General features: G+C 36.4%; 2 protein-coding genes across 4 annotated transcripts; both read left to right on the plus strand.

The window, feature by feature from the left end:
* The first annotated feature begins 2,758 nt into the window (after nucleotides 1–2,758).
* Nucleotides 2,759–3,202, plus strand: LOC113278930 (uncharacterized mitochondrial protein AtMg00860-like). Its single transcript, XM_026527651.1, has one exon. The coding sequence runs from the start codon at nucleotides 2,759–2,761 to the stop codon at nucleotides 3,200–3,202; it is 444 nt and encodes a 147-aa protein (XP_026383436.1).
* Nucleotides 3,203–14,481: 11,279 nt separating this feature from the next.
* On the plus strand, nucleotides 14,482–18,922 carry LOC113281344 (probable thiol methyltransferase 2). 3 transcript variants are annotated; one of them, XR_003326053.1, is made up of 9 exons: nucleotides 14,482–14,871; nucleotides 14,998–15,128; nucleotides 15,370–15,456; nucleotides 15,931–16,031; nucleotides 16,113–16,212; nucleotides 16,370–16,416; nucleotides 16,560–16,638; nucleotides 18,195–18,468; nucleotides 18,587–18,922. XR_003326053.1 is itself a non-coding variant. In XM_026530057.1 (9 exons), the coding sequence occupies exons 2-9, from the start codon at nucleotides 14,748–14,750 to the stop codon at nucleotides 18,246–18,248; spliced, it is 723 nt and encodes a 240-aa protein (XP_026385842.1). In that variant the 5' UTR covers nucleotides 14,489–14,594; nucleotides 14,679–14,747; the 3' UTR covers nucleotides 18,249–18,551. The 3 variants fall into 3 exon arrangements, 2 of the variants coding, with proteins under 2 accessions (XP_026385841.1, XP_026385842.1); XM_026530057.1 differs by lacking the exon at nucleotides 18,587–18,922 and having other exon boundaries at nucleotides 14,489–14,594; nucleotides 14,679–14,871; nucleotides 18,195–18,551; XM_026530056.1 differs by lacking the exon at nucleotides 18,587–18,922 and having other exon boundaries at nucleotides 18,195–18,551.
* The last annotated feature ends 144 nt before the right edge of the window (nucleotides 18,923–19,066 follow it).

Consider the following 19,066-nt stretch of genomic DNA (forward strand, 5'->3'; position numbering starts at 1 on the left):
TCATGATTTTACGATTTTAGCCTTTGTCGAAAATCCACCATCAACACAACCATGGGTTATAATGTGACCAATCATGTCTATATATTGATTTTAGAGATTTATTCAAATGTCAATTATCTCGCAGAAATAATTTTTGTGCATCTAAAAATATTCGACAGGGAAAGTACGTGTACTCTACCTTGTTCGTGATTATTTTTTTCATGGTACATGTACCGGGTATACGTACCTGTCATGTGGCTATGGGTTGTACTAATCTGAACCCAGGGTGCATGCATCCTGTCTTATCTTTTATTTACTTTTTCTGTTTTTAGCCTATAATAATCTCACACGTGTCGTGTGGGGATTGAGTACTACTTTTTCTGTTTTTCCCTATTAGAGTGGTAGGAGGGGCTGCTGTAAGAACCAGTTATTGAATTTATTAAAGAACTTTGTTCACAGACTGATTTTCGGATCAGAGTTACCATTTTCGATTCTTCTGTTGTTTGAATTTGTTCAGTACAGAACAATTGGCATCGAAGCTAGTCGATCCTGTCGCCATGGAAGGGCAGGGAGCTCAAGCTAATAAGGATTTACAGGATACGCAAAGAAAAAAAAAACCAGCTCGATAAAGTCAATCAAGATGTTATGGATATGAAGGAACAACTCAATCAAGTGCTTCTGCAATTGCAGAATCTAAACAACTGAGAGAGTGATCAAGGAGAATCGAACGTTGTCCCAAAGGAGGGGAGTACTGTACCAATCGTTAATCAACTCACTGAAAACCGGGGTTTCAACAGCTACAATCGATTTCCAAAGCTAGATTTCCCGAGATTTGATGGTACTAATCCAAAAGGGTGGATTCAAAAGTGTGAGAGATTCTTCCTGCTCCACAATATCAGAGAAGAAACTCAAAAAGTACAGATGGCAGCTATGCACATGGATGGCAAAGCAGAAAGGTGGATTCCTAAATTAGAAACTTATAGATCTATCTTGTGTTGGTTTGAATTAGCTGAACAAGCTTGTTTTCATTTTGAAAACCCATCAAATGATAATATTGTGGGTATGTTTAATAAGCTAGCTCACAAAACTACAGTAGAAGAATTTTTTGATGAATTTGAGATGGCTAGGTCCTTAATGATGAGCACTCATCCTGAATTTCCTGAGAGTTATTATGTAATGAGTTTTATTGGGGCCCTTAAGGAAGAAATCCAACATAATGTGTTGATGTTTCACCCTACCACCTCATGAGGGCTTTTGTTCTAGCAAGGTTACAAGAACAATCCTTACTTCATCAGCAAAAACCTCCAAAACCCACCCCAAAATTTTTTTCCAACTATTTTTCCATGGGAAAACCATCCTATCAGTCTAATCTGTCTCAAAAACCACCAGCTCTCCCTCCAACAAACCCAAAACCACCACCACTTCTTCCTAAATCAAACCCTACCCACCCTCCCATTAAGAGACTAATCCCTGAACAACTCAAAATCAGGAAGGCACAGGGTTTGTGCTACAATTGTGATGAGGTGTATAGACAAGGTCATGTGTGTAAAACACAACAACTATTTTGGATTGTTACAGAGAGTGCTGACACCATTACTGAGGAAGACATACATGATGAGGGTACTGATTCTCCAACTGATAGTGACATGGAGATTTCATTGAATGCTTTAACAGGTACTCATAAAGGAGACACTATTAGAGTCCCTGGTCTTCTTAAGAAACACAAAATCTCTATACTCATTGATACAGGCAACACCAACAGTTTTATAGATTCAACTTTAGTTGAGCAATTACACTGCCTTATCACTCCTACTACTCAGTTGGCTGTCACTGTAGCAAATGGTGCTAAAACTTTCAGTTCAGCCTTATGCAAGTCCTTACAATGGACAATGCAAAATCATACATTCTCTGGTGACCTCAGGCTGCTTCCCTTGGGTGGCTGTGACATAGTAATGGGTGCTGACTGGTTAAGTCAATTTGGTAATGTACTGTTTAACTTCAAAACTTTGAGTGTTTCTTTCTTACATCAGGGTGTTCATATTACTCTCACTGGTACTTCTACAACACCTAGTTTGAAACCAATCAGCAATAAGGGTGTCAATAAATTCTTCCAAAGCACCACTCATGGTATTTGTGCTCAACTTCTGTCCATCTCAGATACCCCCACTACCACTTCACACCCTCCAGACATTTCTTCCTTATTGCAAGATTTTCAAGATGTTTTTGCAGAACCTACAACTTTACCACCTCACAGAAGTTTGGATCACACTATTCCTCTAAAGCCTGGTGCACAACCAGTCAACCAAAGACCTTATAAATGCCCTTATGTATAGAAAGGTGTCATTGAGGACTTGATTCAACAAATGCTACATCAAGGCATTATCCAACCTAGCACAGTCCATTTGCCTCACCCATATTATTGGTCAAGAAGAAAGACAATAGCTGGAGATTTTGTGTTGATTATAGGAGGTTAAATGATCTCACAATTAAGGATAAATTTCCCATTTTATAATTGATGAGTTATTGGATGAGTTACATGGTTCTGGTGATTTTACAAAGATTGACCTCAGATCAGGGTATCACCAAATCAGATTATTTCCACCTGACATTCCTAAAACAACTTTCAGATATCATCAAGGTCACTATGAGTTCCTTGTCATGCCTTTTGGCCTCACCAATGCTCCTGCCACCTTCCAAGCACTCATGAATGACATCTTCAAACCATTTTTGAGGAAATTTGTTTTGGTTTTCTAATGATATCCTTGTCTATAGCCCTGATATGGCATCACATAAGATTCACCTTCAACAAGTACTCTTTGTTATGAGACAACATCAACTACATGCCAAATTATCCAAATGTTGTTTTGCACAAACTGAGTTGGAGTATTTAGGCCACATCATCACAGCTCAGGGTGTTTCAGCTGATCCTGCAAAGATTAGTTGCATGACTTCTTGGCCAACTCCCACCACTATCAAGGCACTAAAAGGATTTTTGGGGCTAACTAGTTACTACAGGAAATTTGTCAGAGGGTATGGCAATATTAGTAAGCCACTGACTGAACTTCTAAAGAAAAATTCTTTTCATTGGTCTCCAGTTGCTGAGGAAGCATTCAACAAACTAAAAGTGGCCATTACAACTACTCCTGTGCTGGCACTTCCAGATTTTTCTAAGAAATTTATCTTGGAAACAGATGCTTCTGAGTCTGCATTGGAGTTGTATTGATGCAAGAGGGCAGACCCATAACTTTTTATAGTAAACCATTGGGTCCTAAAACTATGGGATTATCCACCTATGAAAAAGAGCTCATGGCAGTAGGCTCAGCAGTTACTAAATGGAGGCATTATCTTCAAGGATATCACTTTACCATCAAGACTGATCATGAGCGTATTAAATTTTTTCTTGAGCAAAAGATCACCACTGGCTTGCAACATAAATGGCTGATGAAGTTATTGGATTTGATTATGATATCCAATATAAGAAGGGGACTGAAAACAAGGTTGTTGATGCCTTTTCTAGGAGGACTCATGCAGATATTACACTCCATGCTATCACTCTGTCCAAACCCATATGGATGCAGGATGTCATTATGAGCTATGACAATGACCCAAAGGCCCAATAATTGATTGCTTAACTGCTGCTCTCACCTGCTGCAACTCCACACTTCACCTACCATGATGAGATCCTCAGGTACAAGTCAAGATTATACATATGTACTGGCAACAACATTAAATCCTCAATTTTATCTTCATTACATTCATCAGCCATTAGTGGCCACTCTGGTATTCAAGCCACTTATAATAGAGCCAAACTTCATTTCTTCTGGACAAAAATTCAGCAAGATATTATTGTTATGGTAACTTCTTGTGATGTCTGTCAAAGAAATAAGCATGAGCACAACCTTCCTGCTGGAATGTTGCAACCACTGCCCATTCCTGAGCAAGCATGGCAGCATATATCAATGGACTTCATTGAGGGGCTTCCCCAGAGTGAGCACAAGGATGTTATTCTAGTAGTGGTTGATAGACTCACCAAATACAACCATTTCATTGGGCTCAAACACTCCTACACTGCAGTCACTGTGGCTAAAGCATTTCTCCATCATATCTTCAGATTACATGGTTTGCCTACCTCCATCATCTCTGACATAGACAAGATTTTCACCAGTAATTTTTGGCAAGACCTTTTTCATCATTTGGGTACTACTCTTAAACTCAGCACTTCCTATCACCCTCAGACAGATAGTCAAACTAAGAGGGTTAATGCCTGTTTAGAGAACTATTTGAGATACATGACAGGTTTTCAACCCAATAAATAGTTCAGCTGGTTAGCACTGGCAGAGTGGTGGTACAATACTAGCTACCACACTAGTCTCAAAATGACTCATTTCAAAGCTCTATATGGTTATGATGCACCTCATATGGCTTTCCCAACCACTCTCACTATTTCTGTAGTTGCAGTTAAGGACTATCTACAACAAAGAGCTGCCATGCTAGATATTCTTAAGGACTCCTTATCAGTTGCTCAATCCGAATGAAGTTTTTTGCTGATCAAAAGAGGATTGAAAGGTATTTTGAAGTGGGTGACCTAGTCTACCTCAAGCTGCAACCCTACAGACAAGCCTCTGTCTCTCTCAGAAAGAACTTTAAACTTTCAGCTAAGTATTATGGCCCTTTTCCTATTATTTCCAAAGTGGGTTCTTTAGATTATAAGTTGCAACTTCCTCCAGAGGCAAGAGTACACCCTGTTTTTCATGTGTCTCAGCTTAAAAAGAAGATTGGGTCTGCTTATATTCCTTCACCAACTCTGCCACTAGTAGACCATGAAGGACAAATTATTGTCACTCCTATCTCATCTCTTGCTTATAGAATAGCTCACAAGGGTGATCACATTGTACCACGGGTTCATATTCATTAGTCTAATGCCACAGCAGAAGAGGCCACTTGGGAGGATCTGCCAAACATTACAGCTCATGTCCCAGCTTTTGTCGTTGAGGGCAAGCACAATCTGGAGGAGTAGGCAATGTCATGTGGCTATGGGCTGTACTCATCTGAACCCAGGGTGCCTACATCTTGTCTTATCTTTTATTTACTTTTTCTGTTTTTAGCTTATAATAATCTCACACGTGTCGTGTGGGGATTGAGTACCACTTTTTCTGTTTTGCCCTATTAGAGTGGTAGGAGGGGTTGCTGTAAGAACCAGTTATTGAATTTATTAAAGAACTTTGTTCACATGATGATTTTCGGATCAGAGTTACCATTTTCGATTCTTCTGTTTTTTCAATTTTTTCAGTACAGAACAGTACCCTTAAGACAAAAATAAGTTCCGAAACTCACATAACTTTTCCCTTTTGGATACCGGGTATGAGTACCCTTAAGACAAAACTAAGTTCCGAAACTCACAGAACTTTTCTGATTCTCAACTACACACTTCTATCTTAATCCGAGACTTAACTAATTGTAGACTATAAATCAAGATATAGTTTTGATCAACTAAATTTGACAACAAGATTGATATATCAACACTTGTGAGTTCGACCGAGGAATGCTCTAACACCATTTATCATAGATCGTTAAGAAGGGTAATGATATACACATCCTGGTTCTGATGAATTTATTTGTCATGGAAGACACCAAAGAACAAAAATTCAAATTTTCATGGATGAACTTTATAGTCATAGATAGTTAATTACGATTTTGAAGATTAATGAAGTAAGGTAGTGTATGATTTTCAAGACCGAGTGTAATTGTTGCTGATAATGATTATGAGAGCAAAGGATATGAGACGATTGGGATATCTTACACAATTCTTTTTGGATTTCCGATGTTGAGGAGTTTCCAAATGGAAACGATGTAGTCTTGGTTCGCTAGTCAAGATGATATTGTTCTTGTTGCGACAAGCGCCGGTATGTGCTTTGTCTACATCCCAGTTGACATTCTAATGCTTTCGTTGTGAGTATGTCATTTACTGAATGTAAGTATAAACACTTAAACAGACATATATTTTGTGATATGCAAGGAAATCATCATGCTTTAGGCATTGTTGCCGAGAATATTTGTTGTTATAATAATATCACCTTGATAAGTTTGATAAGAGATACATGATCTTTCCTTGCAGCCAAAGAACAGAAAGGAATAAGGACATACTTAAATACTTGGAAAAATAATTATATGGAATATTCAGAAAAATATGGAAGTTTTAGTTTAAATTCGATTTATGATAATTGTGGTTAAGTACAGTTTGGCGACATCATACCTTTCTAATCTAACAGTGATGAAGCTGCTCGTTCAAATTTTGACTACAACTACACCAGTAAAAAAATTTTCGTTCTCATTCTTAAGATCTACTTGACTAATAGGTATGATAAATGTTTTAACTCCCTCTCCTTCTAGCGCCAAACGGTAACTACAAAAAATTTATTAGATACCTCTAAACTAATCCAATGGTTACTAGTTCAATAGTAACGTTAATAAAGAACACAAATATAAATAAAGTTCTAAGTAAACAAGCACCTAAATAATTACTGGATTCAGTGTTAAAATATATGTTCACAGGGATTGAGGGATGAGTTCATTTTGATTTGATCAAGATTACAAGCAATAGTCGATTTTAGCTCTCATGAGAAAGCTGAATTACTAAAATTAGACACAAGAATCTCTCAACCTTGTTATTAACAATATTTTACAACCATTATTGATTACATTCTTATAGCCATGAGGCTGTACTTTTCCTATTTAGTTTTCTTTATGAATATCACCACTTGTTGTACAAAGATTGGCTCCTGGTCAGAGTGATTGTTTCATTTCTCAATGATCTTGGTATATTTTTGGTGTGAGATCTAATGTCTTCCTGAAAAGCTGCGTGGTCATAAGGCTCTTCTAGAGATATGAGCGCTATTAATGACTATTTAATGTTTTGTCTGCTTTTCAAATCAGTCGTTAACGATGTTTCTCCTTTTATGTGACATTGTCTTTTACATGTGGGTAGTTGTTTTCGGAAAAACGACAAATTAAGGGTTTGATTTCATGCTTCACAGGCCCCTCGTGCCAGCAATATTGGTTCTTCTGATGCCTCTACGGGGACAACATTTATTTTACTATCGCAACCTGGACTATTTCTAATATTACAAATAAAAAAAATTATATGTTTTAAATAAAATGGATAACGAAAATTATTACTCGGTATCACAAATAAGTACAATTTCCTTAGTCCGATTTGCTTATGCTAAAAAACATTTCTCCCCTTCTAGCCCCTCTCAAGCAGTAGGGGGAACCAAAATCTAATCGTTCGAGATTTTTTGCTCAAATTTGCTCATTTTAGGAGCAGATCTCAGTAGACCAGATCATCAAAAACCTATCCTCTTTTTTCTCTTTTCGTTAATCGATCTAGGTTTATGTAGTTCAAGTTTTTTCTTTTTTTTTGTTTGGTTTTTCAGTACTTGTTTAAGGTTTTTTTGTTTCGGATCTTTAACTTTTGATGTGGTTTCGATACTTGCAAGTGACGTTTTCAGCTTTGGGTTGGGTATTTATTCGTGATTTTGTTCAACTTATTGCTGATTTTATCATTATATAAAAACGGTTTTCTACTCATCGATAGAAATGACAGCAACAACAGTATCAAATACTCCCTCAATGGCCTCATCAACAGAAACAACGAAACACCTTGAGTCTCCGGTTCTGATTCAGACTCCATCATAAATAAGATCTCTTAAGACACATACACCAACAACTATTATGACTCAAAGAAACCAACATTAAGAAGTTCTAGAAGACTGATTTTATGATTTCTTAGACCGAGCCAGACCGATTGCACCTTAGCATAACCAATTCATGTTATTCCTTTTACCTTTGTTTCTGCTACTTTGAGAAAATAATAGTCATGGTTGGATTGTTGGATCCTTTTATGCATATGTCTTATGTTTTACTATAATTTTCAAAAAATCCTAAAGAAATGGTTGGATCTTTCTATCCTAACACTTACATGTTCGTAGATGTGTTGTATAGTTTGGATAAGTTACTTTTGATCCAAACTAACAACTTGAATTTTTCATGTTATTTTGGAGTTGGTTTGAAATATTTCAATTTTCTTTCTTCGAATTATGTCCTGTATCTATGATGCTAAGTAGTTTAAATCACGCTGTTGTTTGTTTTAGATTTCTATAATGGTTAAAAATTCTCGAATAAATCTTGTAATCGACCCCAATTTCGAATTAGATAATTACCATTAACATATATTTAAAGCTTGCATCTTTTTTGAAAAAATAAAATCCAACTCTTTGTACTTATTGCGTTGTCTTTCGAAAAAAATGCTCTCATTACTCTTTACTTTTTACCTTTCAATATTCTTGCATATTTATTCATACTGATTTTTTATTTTTATTTATAGACTATCCAATTCCTGTCTCATTTAGAAATCTACGGCTAAAAATTTAAAACATAAAAAAATAATATACGAAAACAGAACTAATAGTAAAACACCAAGGTGACCAAATTTGGAGTACAAAAACTCCATTCAAATGTTGGGATCCATTAAAACTCCATATTAAACAAAATTGATACAAAAACCACGATACAAAAACCACAAATTTTTAAAATTTGATACAAAAACCCCAAACAAAATTGGTTTCATCAAATTCTATGATGAAACCAAATTTGGTTTTAACTTATTTTTGCCTATTTTTTTATCATGAAACCATAAATTTTAATGATGAAACCAGTAAGCTTATGATAAAACCAAATTTTGGTGGTACTGTTTCTGGTTAGTTGTGGTGTTGGTTGGTGGTGGTGCTTTTTACGGTGATGGTAGTTCTAGTATTTGTTGGTGGATGTGGTGTTGGTTGCTAGTAGTGGTGGCAAAAACACCTTTGGAGTTTTTGTGTTACTTTTGTTATTTGAGGTTTTTGTGTTACTTGTGTTTTGATGGGATTTTTGTGAATTGATAGGGGAAAATAGGCTGAGACCCAAAAAAAATAATATTCTTATTGTCAGGCCCAAGATTAATTTTAGATTCTATAACACCCATAATTATACGAAATTTTGAAAAATGTCTGCATAACGGATTATGCGTCCAAATTTTTCAGGGGTATAATTGGCAACGCAACTTGGATATAAAATATCTAAAAAACTGCGCCTTGGAATTTTACAAATTTTATATCGTTGGAAATCTTTTAAAGAGAGCTAGCTACACAACGAGTACAAACAACAATATCAAATTTTTGTTTTTCACGAAAATATCGGAGGTGATATTCATTTTAGGCAAAATTTTCGAAAACTTGATACATAACCATTATGCAACCACCAAAAACGATGCATAACACATTATGCAGACGCAACAAAAGATGCATAAAACGGTATGCAACCATATTTTAGTTCATGCATTTAGTAATTTAGCTATGCAACCAAAAACCAAAAGACGCATAACGAATTATGCAATAATTTTCTCAACTACATAATAAGTTATGCATCAATTTTTTTATTTCAGTGCTTACAAAAAAAGTTGATGCATAATGCGTTATGCAACAATATTTTTGGATGCATATCAAGTTATGCATCAATTTTTTTATTTCAGTGCTTACAATAAAGTGGTTGCATAATGCTTTATGCATCCATTTTCACGAATGCATAACATGTTATGCAGATATTATTGAAGGTGCATGACAAGTTATGCAGTCCTTTTTTTTTCAATACTAACAAAAAAGTTGTTCCATAACATGTTACGCAACCATTTTCTGGACTGCGTAACAAGTTATGCAACAACTTTTGTAGATGCATAACATGTTATGCAACCATTTTCTTAGCTGCATAAAAAATTATTCAACCATCATGACCAAAACCAATATGTCCGTAGCTTCCCAACCAACAACACCAACTCCTCAAACTCAGTTTATCCAACCATTATCCTCCATCCGTAGCTTCCTAATCCACTACTACCAAAGAAAATGCAGTAATCATGCTTCATTACCATTGCACAAATGTCATCAGTAAAATCATGGGATCCCACACCAACACTTGAACCTTCAATTTTGCGCTGGCTCCCCCTACTATAAAGGACTCCGCTCCCGTTTCCATTAATCTGGTTCTTCTTAACCTATAAATACATAAGCATGCCATTTCAGTGAAATTGTATAACAACAGAGGGTATAGGTCAGAAAATTGAAGACACTCAAACCATTTCTGGAATCCAGCCTACTAAATTAACATGTCTTATGTGCACAGAAAACGAAGCACCAGTACTCGATTAAGCTGTTAACTCAGGTCAGTAATCTATTAGCAACAGTTGAAGTTCATAATCATCAGGAGTTGGGTGAAGTTCATAGATCATAGCCCCTACTACAGTTAGTGATGCCATATTGAAGCAATCTATTAGTGTCATTTTCTTCCATGAAATCAAACCAGCAGTGGATAGCAAGGTCCGAGATTAAATAAGACAAATGAATATACACACCTTAACACTGCATTCCAAACAAATTTACACAACCTGCTAATTAATATGACTGAACATCTTCGCATAAATGACCACTGTGTTAATACGAGTTCCCAAACCGGCAAACACTCAAACATCGATGTAAGAATTATAAGAAAAAATCACCACAAAAACAAATTACTTGGTTATCAAAGATCTATAACGTTTCCATGTTGACTCCGTTAACTCATACCTTTGATTTGGTTTCTCTGGATGAATCAATAACAGACACAGCAACTCCTCATTCTTCTTACATCATCCCCAAACTCGAGTAAGTCTTTGCCAAACACAGATCCGACTCCAACCCAACTCATAATTGATCAAAAACTCTCACTTGCTTCTTTAATTTCATGTGAATCGATGGAAGCAACCTGACAAGAATTGACATATGATTACAACTATGCAACCACTTGTTGGTCACCATCAAATTTAGATATGAACAATTGACCATCGATTCACAGGAAATTAAAGAAGCAAGTGAGAATTCCTTTATCTCAATTTTGCATGAAATTGTTCTACATTAACCTAGTGACCAGAAAGCAAACAAAAACTACTCCATGACATAAGTTCTTTAGGTTATTCATCATGAGAGATGGTATAATTTTCATTTCCAAAGTAACAAAACAAGCACATTGCTAAAATCCTTAAAAATTAAAGAGAGTCATCAAGTTAACAAAAAGGGGAAAGACAAACTACATACCACTAATAATATTAGATTCAGGAACACCTTTTCATCTCAACATCACCGTGTTTCATCAATCAATGGCACCACATCACTTCTCGACAAAATCCAAAATGTATCGATACCCAATTTTTGATTCCCTCTCGTCTTCAATTCCATGTCCAGAAAATACAGATCTTTCTCGTCCTTCTTGAATTCAATCTAAAAAATTTGATAGAAACCACCAAATCCATTAATTGAATCGGCATCAGAAAAAGAACATAACCTAGTTTTCTTTAGATTCAAAATATTTAAAGACTCGTATATCTAGGGTTTACAAAATACAAAGATGTTGGGATTTACCTGTAAATTGAAGCTTCAATGAAGAACTGAGACGAAGAGAGAAATAAGTTCGGACTCAGTTTTTTTTCTTATGAAGCGAGATTCGGTTTATGTAGATATATACGAATTGGAGAAGAAGAAGAAGAAGAAAAAAAAAAAAGACCGAAACATAATTTCAGAAACTATGGGTTTGGGAGATATTTTCTCATAAAAAATGGGTGCGCGCTTGAGTTTTTCTGGGCGTGGGTTTCTTAGTGTAGAAAATCTGAAAAATGGGTGTGGCAGTAGTTTTCACAATTGATAGTGAGTCATTGACACCTTCGGGTTATAACTCGCGGCCCGATATAATATGGGTAGATAAATTAAATACTCCTAGTTTTGACACCCAACAAATATACCCTTATAAAACAATAAATATACCTCTATCATTTAAGAACCTTATCCATTAAAATATAGATTACCTTAATACCCTCACTTATATAATATTTTTTTTTAATTTCAAAAGACAATTTTTTTTCTCTATCAACTTCACCGCCATTATTCCACCGCCACCATTCCACTACCACCAGCACCGTCACCACCACTCAGCCACCGCTACCACTCACCACCATCAGCACTACGCCGCCACCACCACCGCCGCTACCACCACTCCGCTACCGCCGCCGCCGCCACTCCGCCAAATTTTGGTATCAACAACTAAAGTTGATCCAAAATTATCAAAAATAACTTTACTAGTACATATTCAAGTTTTTGAGTATCAACAAAGGAATTTGATCCCAATGAGTGGAGTCAACAACCAAAGTTGATCCCAAAAATCTGGTATCAACAATCAAAGTTGATCAACTTTATTTGTTTAAAAAATAACTGAAAAATACTCCCAATTTTTTTGGGTCAACAATGGAAGTTGATCCCAGTGAATGGAGTCAACAACCAAAGTTGATCCCAGTGAATGGGGTCAACAACCAAAGTTGATCCCAAAATCTGGTTTCAATAACAAAAGTTGATCAATTTCTTTTGTTGACACAATAAGTGAAAAAATACTCCAACTTTTATGTCAACAATGGAAGTTGATCCCAGTGAATGGGGTCAACAACTAAAGTTGATCCCAAAATATGGTGTCAACAACTGCAGTTGATCCCAAAAATTGATGTACTAAAATTATGAACCTGGCGTGAATCGAACACGCATCTTCTGACATGGAGTCAGGTGTGTTACCATTACACCACAAGTTCGTCAAAAAATAAGTACCTCAATGTTTCAGAAATTCAACTCACACCATTCAATCAAATGAAATTGTTAAATCATACATGTAGTTATGGTTGAAACTAAAACTTGGAATCAACAAATCATATAGATATGGAGTCACGCACCTTTGGGATATCCCATACATCTTTTCTCCAACTCATTTATGCATTCCATGATCAACTACAAAACACCAACAACATCAATCTCTATTCAAACTCCTGCTGCTAACTCAATTTCATTATCTCAGCACCACCAGTTTACAGCTTCAACTCCATTTCCTGCAATACCAGACCACCAGTACTAGTTGCATTATAAAACTTAGCAGCAATAACTACCCTAACCATTTCAGTTCTACTGTAACATCCTTCAATATGTTCTGTAGCTTCTTGACCCCAACAATATGTTCTGTAGCAGCAACTCATAGACAACTGCAATCAGCTACCAGCTACAACTGCATCAACATATCCAACATCTTCTCAGCATATTCAGACTACCATCACCAATTCCTTACATGCAACAGTCTTTCTCACTCTACTTGAATTCCAAAAACCTCCATGCTCAACTCATCTGAAATCAACCAACACCAATCCCTTCTGTTTCAGACATCAACAAATAACACCTCATTCTTCCAATACTACCAACTCCTTCAGTCAAACTCAGAGCAGCTTCAGAACCATGGTAACATCACATCCATCAGTTCACAGCTCAACCTCCAGCACCATAACCTCAAATTCAACTCACCTGCAATACCAACAGTAGCATCAATTTCTTTGCTCTGTAACTGCAATCAGAAAATTCGAGTATAACCTAATAATCAATTCCAGTAACAAGCCAATTCATTATCAACACCAAATCAAAGATGAATTTTCAGAATATAAACACTAACAAGCAAAATAATTATGAAAAACAAATCGAACAATAAATTGAAAGGAAACCAACAGAAAACATCACCGGTGAAGATTTGTAAAAAAATCAGATAGATATTATCGAAGATTAGATTGAGACTGGTTGAATCGATATCGAAATCACAAGAAATGTAAACTAGTTTCCAGATCTGAAACTAGAATCGATTCTTCAGGTGGATTGTTATTATCGATTTCATACTGAAACGGTGGTGATAGCAGTGGTGGTGGCGATTACTGAAAGATAATTTCCAGATCTGAAATTGATTTTTTTTTAATTGATTTTCCATTGTATTCTCCATCCGTAGTGGTGGTAGGTTGTAATGGGGGTGGCAGTGGCACTGGTGTTGCTGTTGGTTGTGATGGCGACAGAGATGGTGGTGGTAGCGATGGGGACGAAGGTGTTATGGGTTTCGATAACGTTTTCTCTTTTCTCTGAATATTTGAAGAGACGGAACCGAAGATTGAAGGAGGAAGGGTAAATGTGGAAAGAAAAAAACGTTAATGGACCCCTGATGGGCCTGTAATAGGAGAAGGATATTTTTATTGTCTCATAAGGGTATTTGTGAAACCCTTGAAGAGTAAGGTCAATTATATAATTCCCACGTATAAAAAACCCCAAGATTTGAAATGAAAAGGGTCGTGCCCAAGGCGTAATAGTAGGCACTAGGCACCAACAATTGCTTTTAAATACTGCGTAAATTCTATATACGTGGGTGCTTGCGTAAATACGTCCATTTACGTAGGCGCGTGCGTAAAGCTGATAGAAAGCGATAGATGTGGCTGCAACATCACCTAATGTATTCATTCTCTGCGAAGCTGCTACACTTTCCCACTCCTTTCCCCCACCCCTTTCCCCATTAGGTGGCAACAATCTTAATTCTTGATCCCTTGGATTGAAGTAACATAGGATCCTTTTGTGTGTGGCATCAAACCGCTCTGTGTTTGACACCTAACGGGGAAAGGAGTGGGGAAAGACCAGCATTTTCGCATTCTCTGTATCACTGTATGTAAATCTTTTCTGTTTTATTCTCTAAAAATCTTTCTCCCATTTTAAATGTTCTCAGTCTCCTTGCGTCTTCGTCCCCAGATTCATCGACTATCCATTAATTTGCGATCCAAGTCGGGCCTTTTCCCTGTAAATAAACCCTTCTTCTCGATGATGACAACAACAAACCAAAAAATGGAAGGAAAAAGAGGAGAAGAAAATCATTCAAAAAATTCTACATTATCAAGTTCCAAAGTGGAGAAAATGCAGGATATCTTAGATGAAGACTCAACAGGTAACAATTGTGCTTGTCAATTGAGAGTTTGGGTTTATATCATTGGGTAAATTCATTTAATTTTTATGGAAGCTGTTAGGGTTCCATTGTTTATTGTGAACGGTGGTTTCAGTATTGTAATTTCAGGTGGTTGGGACAAATGCTGGGAGCAAGGATTGACACCATGGGATTTGGGTCAGCCAACGCCTGTACTGCTACAACTTCTTGACAAGGAAACCCTTCCCAAAGGCAGAGTTCTAGTCCCTGGATGTGGGGCTGTGAGTTTCTTATTATCACACTTTTCTTTAGAACTTTAGGTTATTTACACCTCACAGTTTAACTTGATTTATTCAGAAATTTTCTTCACACTCAGGGATAATCATAATGATACTCCAAAATTAAGTTTTGGAAAGTACAGATACATGGTGTTTTTACAGTTTTGCAGCTTAAGTTTACACCTTACAATATATTTTCTTTCCCTTATATTTTTCGTGGCTTACAGAGTAATCAAACTGGCAGGGACACGACGTGATTGCAATTGCAAATCCTGAACGCTATGTTGTAGGCCTGGAATTATCCGAAAATGCCATTAAGAGAGCAAGAGAGGTAAAGTTTGCAATTTGCATACGGGACACTTAGATATATATATATGCATGGATTACTGTTTATACATTTACTCTAATCTATTGTTCTTTAGGTTTGAATAAAGAATGTAAATAATTCTTGTGGGAAGGAGAGGTGTGGAAGATAATGTTACTTTCTATTCGTACCGATATGTTACAAGCTTGGACAATTTGTGACTTAATAGATGAACTTGTCACCTATGCCTATCTAATTTCACACTGAGAGTCAGAGTTCATGCATCTAGCCCAAGAATTAATATGTGTTCAGAATGTGGGGTAGGACTAGAAAACATGAAATCAATCTCAGATTAGTGGTCCTGTTTTTTTCTTACCTGATGAGCTCCTTCATTCTACCGATTCTAGTCCGCTAAGCACCTTACTTTTGTTAGATATCAATTCCTTCTTTTGTATGAATGAAATATCACCTACCTAACCTTCTGCATTATTTGTCACCCAGGTATCTTCGTTATCACCAAATGCAAAATATTTTGAGTTTATAGAGACGGACTTCTTCACTTGGCGTCCACCTGTGTTATTTGATCTCATATTTGATTATACGTAAGTTGATAATTTATCGAAATTTATTGACTTCTTTCATTCAGCGGGATTTATCCGTGTTACTAATATGGAGCATTGCAGGTTTTTCTGTGCAATTGAACCTCGCATTAGAGCATCTTGGGGAACACGAATACATGAGCTGTTGAAACCAGATGGGGAGCTCATAACTCTAATGTTTCCTGTAAGCGCAAGGACCCATTTATTGCTCATATATATCTGTTTGACTAGAGTTTTCTCAAATGATAAATTATAGTTAATGAAAATTAGAAACTAAATGCAACTAAGAAAATCTTACATGCTTTTTAAATTTTAGAGTGTTTGTTTTCTTGAAATTGCAGACTGATGATCGTGATGGAGGTCCACCTTATAAAGTCTCTGTGGCTGAGTAATTCTACATTCAATCTTTTTCTTTTGGTTCAATGGCTCTCCTCATGTTTTTTCTTATCTGTTACTATAGCTTGTACAAGGTAAATGTTTGTGTCTTCTTGGTATCATTTGATTAACTATCAGTATTTCATCTATCTGCAGTTATGAAAAGGTTTTGCATCCCCGGGGATTCAAGGCGACTTCTATAATAGATAACGAGCTAGCTGTAGGACGACGAAGGGTATGTGATATATTTTAAAATTTTAGTATAGAATTCATTGCAAGGTATGTGATCTCCCTGCTAAACATCCAACGGTGGTAAGGTGCGACTCTTGCCACTGTTGTCATGTGGTTATTCGCGTGACAACATGTCTCTGTCAGTAATGTATGTTAATGATGGGCGAACCGGTAAAGCCACCCCCTCTCCATATCCCACATTAAAACCAGTGTTCAGGCCGATCACCTTTATTAAGACCTGATATTATATCAGTGTAGATATAATTAGATGATCTTAACTTCCTCTTAAGAAATCATGGTGACAAGAACATCAGTTTTGATTCTATGGCGCGTTAGTTAAGTCTCATGCTTAGTGTGCCACATTATGCCCCCATTTAAGTGTTGCATAATATATTTATTAAACAAGAGGAGGATTTCAATCACATGCTTAAAATGACACATTTCCACTTATCCATCCTATGGCACCCAAATGAGAATGAATTTTGATCTAATCTTTTGTTGAGGATGATTTTCTCATTGGGTAGAACTTTGTCACCTAAAATCAGCATATTTCTAAAATGTAACAGGATCATCTATGAGTTTGAAGATAAAATGGTATCCAAACTATCCGTTTTACAATTAAATTACACTCATTGCTGATATAGGCACAAATCTTTAAAATAGCTGATTTCTGTAGATGATCTACATGATGAGAACAACATTCTCACCAAAAATTAAGCTGTAGTTCATATCAATGTGGATTCCACTAGACATTCTAAAAGCAGTATCATTTTAATGGAAGTTGGAACCTCCTCCTCTTTAACTAGTAGTGTATTATAACGGTAGGCGGTAGAAAACTTAATAATGGCTCCAAATCATGGGAACCCAGAATTGATACTTTAATAGCATACTGGATACCCCTTGATGTGCCATATATAGAATGTTTCTGGTAATACTGGGTGGGGACAGTTTGTTCCTGATTTTTTTTTTTTTTTTTTTGAACTTGCAATTTATTAGAATTAAAGGTTGGTTCTTACATTACGGGTGTAGATAACCCCATTTCTATCATCACTTACAATATTGGAGAGAAATGCTGGGCATGTGTTATCCCAAATTCTTGTGGTTGATGTAGTTGGGTTTTGTTATTGATGTTCTACCGCTTCATTCGCTAGTTTGTCCGCTGCCTGGTTGGCTTCCCTGTATGTGTGCGTGAATTTGACTTGTGGGATTGTCTCCATTAGCATGTTGATTTCTTGTGTCATTCCTTTTAGGTACCATGGTATGTCTTCTTTCTGATTTTGTATTAGCAGAAAAGACTGAATATTAAGCTCTGTAATTTGTTAAGCTCCATTAGCGTGAGTTTGTTCCTGATAGTATTAGCAGAAAAGTCTGAATATTGTGGGACCAAAAAATAAATTATTAAGCTCTTTAATTTGTTTCTCTTTATATTTATCGATTTTGAGGTGTTTTATGCGTAGAATGAAAAAGATGGAAATATTAAGCTCAAACATCTTTACTGTTCATTCTTTAATGGTAATAGAGTTTTAGAGATGACAGAACTTGTTGTTTTCACTTGTCCAGGGATGCGAGAAGCTTGGGAGATGGAAGAGGTTTCTAAATCATTCTCAATTATGAATAATCAAAAGAGAAGAAGCTAGTACTAGTGCCTAGTAACATTTCATCTTTCTTAGCTCATAAACACAGGCAGAGATTAGTGACAATCAAAATGACAACCATCCTCTGATGATACAATCCCATTTAGAGCAATAGCATATTCCTTTTTATACAGCATGTAATATACTAACTTAGGTTGTGGTCGAATCAGTGGTGTATCAATCCAATGGCTGCGATATCTGTATGTTAATCTTACCTTGTGTAGTTGTCTTAACATGTATTCAGAATAAAAGACCAACTTCTCATTTAGTATTTTATTTTCGCCTTAAATATTTGAAATAGATGATTGATGTCTGCAGGCGCGAAAATGCCAGCAGGAAAACTTTGTATTGTTTGTTCCTTCACCGAAGCTGCTACAGCAGGGATAAAAGGACTCGGACAAATATGGGACAATGGCCCCCCTGGGACCATAGATAGCAGGGGGTGCTGTTGTGTGCATCCTTGGATGAGCGCCACGTTGCTTTCCCTCTCCCTTCCTTCATGTCCCATATCTGGACTATCTTTTTTGCCTTTGCTTTTGTCCCATGTACAGCGTTTTCCAATTTTTCCCAAATGACACTGCAAAGTGTGAAATAGCTCAAAACTGTAGTGTCCTAGGCAAAAATTTTGTAATGAAAAATGGAAAAATTGTGCCAGCCAGCTTCTATTGTATTTTTTTTCTCGCTTTGGCTGTGTTTATGAAGGGTTTGCCATACATTTTATAAGTTTCTTGAAGGTTGATTGTATAGTGTCCTATTGTCTCGCCAACCTGTAATTCTTTGCTTCTAATAAACTATGGA

This window comes from Papaver somniferum, chromosome 5 (assembly GCF_003573695.1).
Source record: "Papaver somniferum cultivar HN1 chromosome 5, ASM357369v1, whole genome shotgun sequence".
Taxonomy (NCBI): domain Eukaryota; kingdom Viridiplantae; phylum Streptophyta; class Magnoliopsida; order Ranunculales; family Papaveraceae; genus Papaver; species Papaver somniferum.